The sequence below is a fragment of the Coregonus lavaretus genome (genome assembly GCF_964263955.1).
Source record: "Coregonus lavaretus genome assembly, chromosome: 27".
In the NCBI taxonomy this organism is placed as follows: Eukaryota; Metazoa; Chordata; class Actinopteri; order Salmoniformes; family Salmonidae; genus Coregonus; species Coregonus lavaretus.
The window spans coordinates 40,437,392-40,446,979 of record NC_140014.1 but is presented as its reverse complement, the minus strand read 5'-3'; the positions used below and the strand labels follow the sequence as shown (position 1 = coordinate 40,446,979).

Genomic DNA, 9,588 nt, shown 5'->3' with positions numbered 1-9,588 from the left:
TCTCTGTAACGCTGGCGACTCCTGTGTATGGAATGTAGTGAAGTAAAAGTCAACGTTGACAATAATATCAATAGGAAAGTAAAGTACAGATACCCCAAAAACTACTTAAGTAGTACTTTAAAGTATTTTTACTTAAGTACTTTACACCACTGCTTAAAAAATGTATTAAACTGAAGGAGCTTTATATCACTTACATTTTTGTCATTTAGCAGATGCTCTCATACAGAGAAATGTACAGTGGTGAGTCATTTAGCAGATGCTCTCATACAGAGAAATGTACAGTGGTGAGTCATTTAGCAGATGCTCTCATACAGAGAAATGTACAGTGGTGAGTCATTTAGCAGACGCTCTTATACAGAGAAATGTACAGTGGTGAGTCATTTAGCAGATGCTCTCATACAGAGAAATTTACAGTGGTGAGTCATTTAGCAGACGCTCTCATACAGAGAAATTTACAGTGGTGAGTCATTTAGCAGACGCTCTTATACAGAGAAATGTACAGTGGTGAGTCATTTAGCAGATGCTCCCATACATAGAAATGTACAGTGGTGAGTCATTTAGCAGATGCTCTCATACAGAGAAATGTACAGTGGTGAGTCATTTAGCAGACGCTCTTATACAGAGAAACGTACAGTGGTGAGTCATTTAGCAGATGCTCTCATACAGAGAAATGTACAGTGGTGAGTCATTTAGCAGACGCTCTTATACAGAGAAACGTACAGTGGTGAGTCATTTAGCAGACGCTCTCATACAGAGAAATGTACAGTGGTGAGTCATTTAGCAGACGCTCTCATACAGAGAAATGGACAGTGGTGAGTCATTTAGCAGATGCTCTCATACAGAGAAATGTACAGTGGTGAGTCATTTAGCAGACGCTCTTATACAGAGAAACGTACAGTTCGTGCATCCATCTTAAGATGGCTAGGTGAGACAACCACATATCAGTCACAGCAGCCTAAATACATTTTTCCTTAAAGTAGCAACTATCAGCAAAGACAGTGCTAGTAAGAAAAGACGAGTTCAAGGTGCAAAGAAAATTAAGAAAAATGATTATTATTTATTATTTCTTTATTAAGAAAAAGTGCTGTGGGATTTAATCAAGATACACTATCAAGTCTAAGTGCAATGAAAAAGCCAGAAAACATTGCAGAAATTAATGATTTGTCCAGCAAAGCACAACCGTAGCACTTTTTTCAAGCCTTACGATTCTAACGGTCTTCTGTCCATCCCATTTGGTCTGTAGTTTAAGCATACATAGTGATGTACATCCACTGAAAAAGGAATAAAAAACAGCAGTGAGATTTGACTAAACACATTCATTAGTCATATAAATTAGAAACAATGAAATTACATCTTAACACATTGCTAAGGTTTTTACTGCATCTCAGACTGTGTATTACAGGTTCTTACACCACATGACCAAAAGTATGTGGACGCCTGCTCATCGAACATCTCATTCCAAAATCATGGGCATTAATATGGAGTTGCCCCCCCCCCACCCCCACCCATGCTGCTATAACAGCCTCCATTCTTCTGGGAAGGCTTTCCCCTAGATGTTGGTACATTGCTGCGGGGACTTGCTTCCATACAGCCACAAGAGCATTAGTGAGGTCGGGCACTGACGCTGGCCGTTTAGACCTGGCTCGCAGTCGGCGTTCCAATTCATCCCAAAGGTGTTCGATGAGGGTTGAGGTCAGGGCTCTGTGCAGGCCAGTCAAGACCTCGCTTTTTTCACGGGGGCATTGTCATGCTGAAACAGGAAAGGGCCTTCCCAAACTGTTGCCACAAAGTTGGAAGCACATTATCGTCTAGAATGTAATTGTATGCTGTAGCGTTAAGGTTTCCCTTCATTGGAACTAAGGGGCCTAGCCCGAACCATGAAAAACAGCCCCCAGACCATTATTCCTCCTCCACCAAACTTTACAGTTGCCGCTATGCATTGGGGCAGGAAGCGTTCTACTGGCATCCGCCGAACTCTGATTCGACCGTCGGACTTGCTAGATGCAATGCATTGCTTGCTTCCTGTTCTTAAAAGTTAATTTGTGGAATTTATTTATGTCTTAATGCGTTTGAGCCAATCAGTTGTGTTGTTACAAGGTAGGGGGGGGGGGGTAGGGCTATACAGAAGATAGCCCTATTTAGTAAAAGACCAAGTCAATATTATGGCAAGAACAGCTCAAATAAGCAAAGAGAAACAACAGTCCATCATTACTTGAAGACATTAAGGTCAGTCAATCCGGAACATTTCAATAACTTTGAACGTTTCTTCAAGTGCAGTCGCAAAAACCATAAAGCGCTATGATTAAACTGGCTATCATGAGGACCGCCACAAGAAAGGAAGACACAGAGTTACCTCTGCTGCAGAGGATAAGTTCATTAGAGTTACCAGCCTCAGAAATTGCAGCCCTAATAAATGCTTCACAGAGTTCAAGTAACATCTGTGTCTTAGTGAGATGCAGATTAGGTGAACCGATGATCTCCATATGTGTGGTTCCCACTGTGAAGCATGGAGGAGGAGCTGTATGATGTGGGGGTGCTTTGCTGGTGACACTGTCTATGATTTATTTACAATTCAAGGCACAGTTAACCAGCATGGCTATCACTGCATTCTGCAGCGATTCACCATGCCATTTGGTTTGCGCTTAGTGGGACTATAATTTGTTTTACAACAGTACAATGACCCAACACACCTCCAGGCTGTGTAAGGGCTATTTAACCAAGAAGGAGAGTGATGGAGTGCTGCATCAGATGACCCGGTCTCCAAAATCACCAGACCTCAACCCAATTGAGATGGTTTGGGATGAGTTGGACAGCAGAGTGAAGGAAAAACAGCATATGTGCTCAGCATATGTGGGAACTCCTTCAAGACTGTTGGAAAAGCATTCCAGGTGAAGCTGGTTGAGAGAATGCCAAGAGTGTGCAAAGGGTGGCTACTTTGAAGAATCTAAAATCTAAAATATATTTTAATTTGTTTAACACTATTTTGGTTACTACATCTTTTGATGTCTTCACTATTATTCTAGAATGTAGAAAATAGTAAAAAATAAAGAAAAACACTTGAATGAGTAGGCGTGTCCAAACTTTTGACTGGTACTGTAAATATAGTGTATCTCTCAGATAAGATTATGCTGCCTGCACACACTTGACCTTTAGTAAAGGCAAATGTTTATGTTGTTTACAATCATTGGAAGGTTTGCTGCGATTTAGACCAATCGAAGCAAGGCTTTAGGGCTTTAGGCTTTTGTTCCAGCCCAGCACAGCCCACACCTGACGCAAATGCTCAGCCAATCATGGTCTTCAGCCTGGACCATGATTAACTGAATCAGGTGTGTTACTGCAAGGCAAGGCTAGAGCGAAAGCCTGCACACCTAGGACTGCAGGAACAGAGTTGAAAATCCTTGGTGTATTATTAACAGTTCATTACCTCATTGTCTCGAAGAGATATGGTCCCTCCATCGTTGAGTTGTCTGAATATTTCTGTTGAACGGGGCATGAATGACACTATTTGGAATTTAGGTGAACAGTACAAAGGCCTCAAACCATCATCAAGCAAACTAGCTATCATCAGCCTGTGAGTGCCATGAAAGCCATTCAAAAAGGCGAAATATGTGTTGTCTTTTCAACTATTTCTCTAACTGTAAACTGTAAATGCTCATTAAAATGCGACAGATGGAAAATGAAAAATCCCAGTGAAATAAAATTGGTCCCCTTTAATTTTAGTTGTGTACTTACTGGCCATGCGGTCCATGCGTAGGACGAGGCTGATGAAACTCTCCAGGCTGATGTTTCCGGAAGATCCACCGTAGCGCAGAGCAATGAGGTTCAGCAGATTATCACTCAGCCTGATCCCTGTGGAGGACAGACATGCCTCACACCTTTATTCCACAGTTATTTCACAGGTATTAAGATGGAGGCCCTCAGGAGGGAGCGTGTCTTGACGGTTCCTGCTCAACTTTGCTTTTTTATGGCTATTCTTGCATTAATTATAAATGTTTTGGGCTCAGAATGTTTGTGCAATAATCTCCTAGGACTGAGAAACACTTCTGGATCATGAATCCAAAGCTACACACTTTTATCTCTCAGCCTCCCAGATCTGAAATATTCTATTCGCTCCTTTGTTCCCCGCACATGGGCTTATCGGTTGCTTGCGGCGAACAAGGAAGAGGGGGACTCAAAGCTAGGCTAAAAAGACTAGGCTATAATTCACTGTATCACAATTCCAGTGGGTCAGAAGTTTAAATACAATAAGTTGACTGTCCCTTTAATCAGCTTGGAAAATTCCAGAAAATGATGTCATGGCTTTAGAAGCTTCTGATAGGCTAATTGACATCATTTGAGTCAATTGGAGGTGTACCTGTGGATGTATTTCAAGGCCTACCTTCAAACTCAGTGCCTCTTTGCTTGACATCATGGTAAAATCAAAAGAAATCAGCCAAGACCTCAATAAATTGTAGACCTCCCCAAGTCTGGTTCATCCTTGGGAGCAATTTCCAAACAAGGAGACGCGTTCTGTCTCCTAGAGATGAACGGACTTTGGTGCGAAAAGTGCAAATCAATCCCAGAACAACAGCAAAGGACCTTGTGAAGATACTGGAGGAAACAGGTACAAAAGTATCTATATCCACAGTAAAACGAGTCCTATATCGTCATAACCTGAAAGGCCGCTCAGCAAGGAAGAAGCCACTGCTCCAAAACCGCCATAAAAAAGCCAGACTACGGTTTGCAACTGCACATGGGGACATAGATCGTACTTTTTGGAGAAATGTCCTCTGGTCTGATGAAACAAAAATAGAACTGTTTGGCCATAATGACCGTCGTTATGTTTGGAGGAAAAAGGGTGCTAGTTGCAAGCCGAAGAACACCTTCCCAACCATGAAGCACGGGGGTGACAGCATCATGCTTTGGGGTGCTTTGCTGCAGGAGGGACTGGTGCACTTCACAAAATAGATGGCATCATGAGGAAGGAAAATTATGTGGATATGTTGAAGCAACATCTCAAGACATCAGTCAGGAAGTTAAAGCTTGGTCGCAAATGGGTCTTCCAAATGGACAATGACCCCAAGCAAATTGCTTAAGGACAACAAAGTCAAGGTATTGGAGTGGCCATCACAAAGCCCTGACCTCAATCCTATAGAACATTTGTGGGCAGAACTGAAAAAGTGTGTGCGAGCAAGGAGACCTACAAGCCTGACTCAGTTACACCAGCTCTGTCAGGAGGAATGGGCCAACATTCACCCAACTTATTGTGGGAAGCTTGTGGAAGGCTACCTGAAACGTTTGACCCAAGTTAAACAATTTAAAGGCAATGCTACCAAATACTAATTGAGTGTATGTAAACTTCTGACCCACTGGGAATGTGATGAAATAAATAAAAGCTTAAATAAATCATTACTATTATTCTGACATTTCACATTCTTAAAATTAAGTGGTGATCCTAACTGACCTAAGACAGGGAATTTTTACTAGGACTAAATATCAGGATTTGTGAAAAACTGAGTTTAAATGTATTTGGCTAAGGTGTATGTAAACGTCCAACTTCAACTGTATCTTAAAGGGGCACACACATGGAGGTTTTTCTGAGTGAGTTTTAAGTAAACACATGATTTATTTTGAAAATAACTGTACTGAAGACTTACTGTACAACTTCGGATACAACATTTATGAAATGTTTTGACTGTTGTTAATGATTAGTCTACTATAGAATGAAACACTTATTTGAAGGATTTGAATGACCTCAGACCTCTGTTCTGACTTTCTGGTGAGGCCTGATCACCCTCACTAGAGACTCTAAAACATTGAGTGAGATTTAATGTAATATGTAAACACTGATAATTAAGAAGGAGGTTATAGTTCATAGCCTTGACAAGGACAGAGAAAGAGCGCTAGCCTTGAATGAGGGAAATTTGTCAATTTTACTATTTACTTGAATTACCTTATGGGATACAATTAAGTTAAGATATTATCAAAGGTTGTCATTCTAATTTATTATCTAATTTATTATTTTGGTTTAACAGGCAATGTTGTGACCGCATGAATCACGATGTGAGTCGTGTCCAAAGGGGGGAATTACTGGTCCCCTGGGGCCTTTTGGTAAATACGAAAATTGTATTAAGAATATCAGCAGTAGTAATTAATGTGTTATGGGTTAGATGGAATGTGTTATGTGCAAATATATTTGTGGCCAGAGACAAAGTACAAAGGGGACCTGTCTCTGAAACTAGTGGACTGCAACAAGCTGCAAGAATGTGCACTTCAAAATTGCAAGGCTTCTCCTGACTGATGAGAAGACATGGTAAAGTAGCATACTGTGTCTCACCTAACAATGTTCTTAAGACTTTCTTCCCACGGGTGAAGGCTTCTTTGCCCAACCGAGCAGGAGAATCTGAGCATTGTCTGCACCCTGGAGACTTTGTGGCGGTAAAATACTACAGAAGAAAGAGCTGGAAAGACCCTAGGTGGAGAGGCCCATACCATGTATTGCTGGCTACCTCAATGACGGTGAAAGTGGCAGAGACAGATACTTAGATCCATGTGTCCCACTGTAGGAGAGTTCCAACCCCAGAAGAGGAACATGGCCCCGCCATTGGGTAGCATGGTTTTCTTTTGTGTCTGTCTGTGTCTGTGTGTCTTTGCAGTAGTGATTACGAGCTTCCCTATTGATACGCTGCCAGAAGGACACTCTCCGCAAACTGATGTCGATGGATTGAGAGGGACTCTGCCTGATCCGGAGACCCTAGTGACGGAAGAAGGTCCCGAGCCAAAGAGACCATACGTCATCACCCAGGCTGCACCGATGGCTGTACGGATAGAGGGGAGCTCGACCTGGTATCATCTAAACCATTGCACCAGAGTACCACGAGGAAACCGACGACCTAGAGATGAGGGAGCTGAGGATGCTGGAGCTGACAAGGATCAGGAAATGGGGGAGGATGGCAATGGGAATGCTACTGATGAGCTACGTGCGCTGGCTGATTCCCTCGAGGGAGGCACAGGAGGGACAGACCTCCAAGAACATTCAAGAATTTCAACATCTTCCAGACCTTCAAGAATCACCTGACTTCCCCACCATTGATTTCTCTGTCTTTGTCTAGTTCCCCTAACAGAAATTGAGATCTAACTTGCTGATCCTGTGACTCTGTGGTGGAGTCGACAGCGTGATAAGGGGAGTATATTAGAAATTGGTATTAAGAATAATTGGTAAAATAATTTGTCATATAGTCAATGCTTATATGGAATTTTTGGGATTGGAAATGAACTCAACTAAACTGTTATGATCTGTCCTCTCTCGAGGTTACTACAGATGGTGTCTTCATGCATAACAGTGATCATTCGGTCAAGAACGGTGTGAACCTCAATAAATAAATAAAAACCTCTAACCGGCTGAAGAGGAGCAACAAAGCCGTTGAATAGGGTCCTGTCCAGCACCACTTCTACCAAGAGACCTGAATCAGAACCAGCATCCAATCAAAGCTATCAACTGCCTTTTCTCTCATGAAGACAGATCTGCTCAAATAAAACATATCTCATGATGCTGTTATACTGGTTGGCAAATGGACAAAACATAATGGGGGGTAGAGGTGGTGGCGGCTCAGGTGAGACATTGAAATTGGGACATTGTCATGGCCAATCCAAGTTGAACTATGAAGCTATCTGAAGAACATAATGAAGAGACGCCAGAAGATTGAGTGCCGGGGAAGGAAGGGTTTCTTATTTGGGGTATCAGGTTGATTAAGGAGGCCTACACACTGCTACATTTATAGTAATTTAGACTAAGAATGCATTGAGATACTGATCTGTAGTTATTCTCCTTATGAGGAAGCTTATACTAGAATTATGGATAATTATACTGTATGTTAATAACTAAAGATGTTGACACTGCAGTTAATGTACTAGATATTGATATTGATTATTTTCATTGTTATACTACGTGTGACATGGGTAAAGAAATTATGTGAGCTAAAGATGTTGACACTATTCTCAGCATGCCCTGGTATTGCTTATACAATCATAAGATAATTTCCTTAAATAGATATTATGGTTTAAACAACGCTACATTAGTTTTAATGTGTTAGGATACACTTACATGGTTTATTTCAATTAGAAACTTTAGAATCTTACTGTTTGAAAAATATGATCTTAATGCAAGGATTGTGCCTTATATCATGAACATGTTGATTTTTATGTCACAGTATTCATATATTAGTCACTATATACATGTGAAGTATGTTGATGTATCTATTAAGTCCCAGAGGAGGGATTGATGTGGTTTTTTCCAGTTAAGCATAGTAAGCATTGTTAATTACATCATGACAAGCTAACAATGTATGGTTAAATAGTTAATCACAACATGACAAGAATAGGCCTGAAACAGAGCAAGGAAATAGCTCAGGGAATTGTCAAACAGAGCCAGGAAATAGCTCTGTTAGATTTTAACCATATATGATATGATTTTTCAGTGGTCTATGGGATAGACATGGTTAATCAACAAACACAGAGCCAGGGTTAAATATTGATACATCTCTGTTTCTAGGCAAGAACGTAATTGGTTTCTCTGACTGGGTTCATGTGTTTGTTCTCTGGTCTGCTGACCTGTCTTTGGTTGTCTTATCTTATCAGTGACTGAAACCAGGCTGAACGGTTTGTCTCTCCTTGAGCGTCTTCCTGATTCAATTATAGCATGACGGGCTGGGACAGAGGGGTTTGGCTTGGGTATGTTTGAGAGATTGATTGTGGGCCTGCCATGTTGTACACAATCAATCTCCAGGTCAAGCCAGATTGAGCCAGGGTTGAACAAAGTTCAAACTGAACATTATTATTTTTATATGACAGGGCTGTTATTTGTGCATGACAAAGCTTGATTGGTCACACCACCAACAGTGGTGGGGGAACCCAAGAGGGAGGATTTTAAGCTTAAATGTATGTAAATAGGACTATATAAACTAAGAGCTGAGAGGTAGAAGGAGATGTTTTGCAAACCACCTCGGCTCTATTACGTATGTGATAAAGTCTATCTTAATTCTACAAAAACTCTGAAATACTTTGGTTCTTTGATTAGTATAAGGACGAATTTGCCACAACATTCAACAAGATGGCTTTTCCATTTTCTGTATGGATCGTGTGGCGGCTTCTGTTAAGAGTAGGGGGGAGGGGTATGTTTCCTCATCAACAATTCCTGGTGTACCGAAGTTGAAAAGATCTCGAGCTCATGTTCATCCAATCTGGAGTTTCTGATGTTAAAATACCGCCCCCACTATATGCCGAGGGAATTCACGTGTGTTATCAAAGCTGTGTACATACTGCCACACACTGCCACACGCAAACACCAAGTCGGCACTCAGCGAACTATACAAGATCATTACCCAGCAAAGTCCTCTCCCCCGGAAGCAGTATTTATTGTCGCAGATGATTTTAACCAAGCACGTTTAAAACACATTTTTCCCCAAAAAATCACCAAAATGTGTCCTGCCCCACAAGAACAAATGCTGTAGAACTGTTTCGAGAATACTGACTGGAATATGTTCAAAGATTCATCCACCAAGGTCTCATTCATCAACATTGGGGAATATACATTGTCAGTCATTAGGAAAT

The 9,588-nt window shown here is 41.3% G+C and overlaps 1 protein-coding gene across 1 annotated transcript in view; it reads right to left on the bottom strand.

The window, feature by feature from the left end:
• Window positions 1-1,133: 1,133 nt before the first annotated feature.
• Window positions 1,134-9,588, bottom strand: part of LOC311102815 (calpain-1 catalytic subunit-like) — a 30,279-nt gene continuing 21,824 nt past the window's right edge. Inside the window, exons 20-22 of the mRNA XM_084144240.1 lie at window positions 3,733-3,849; window positions 3,425-3,477; window positions 1,134-1,271 (exon numbers count right to left, since the gene is read on the bottom strand). Coding sequence (XP_084000366.1) covers window positions 1,245-1,271; window positions 3,425-3,477; window positions 3,733-3,849 — 197 coding nt within the window. The 3' untranslated portion in view covers window positions 1,134-1,244. The remainder of the gene's footprint in view (window positions 1,272-3,424; window positions 3,478-3,732; window positions 3,850-9,588) is intronic.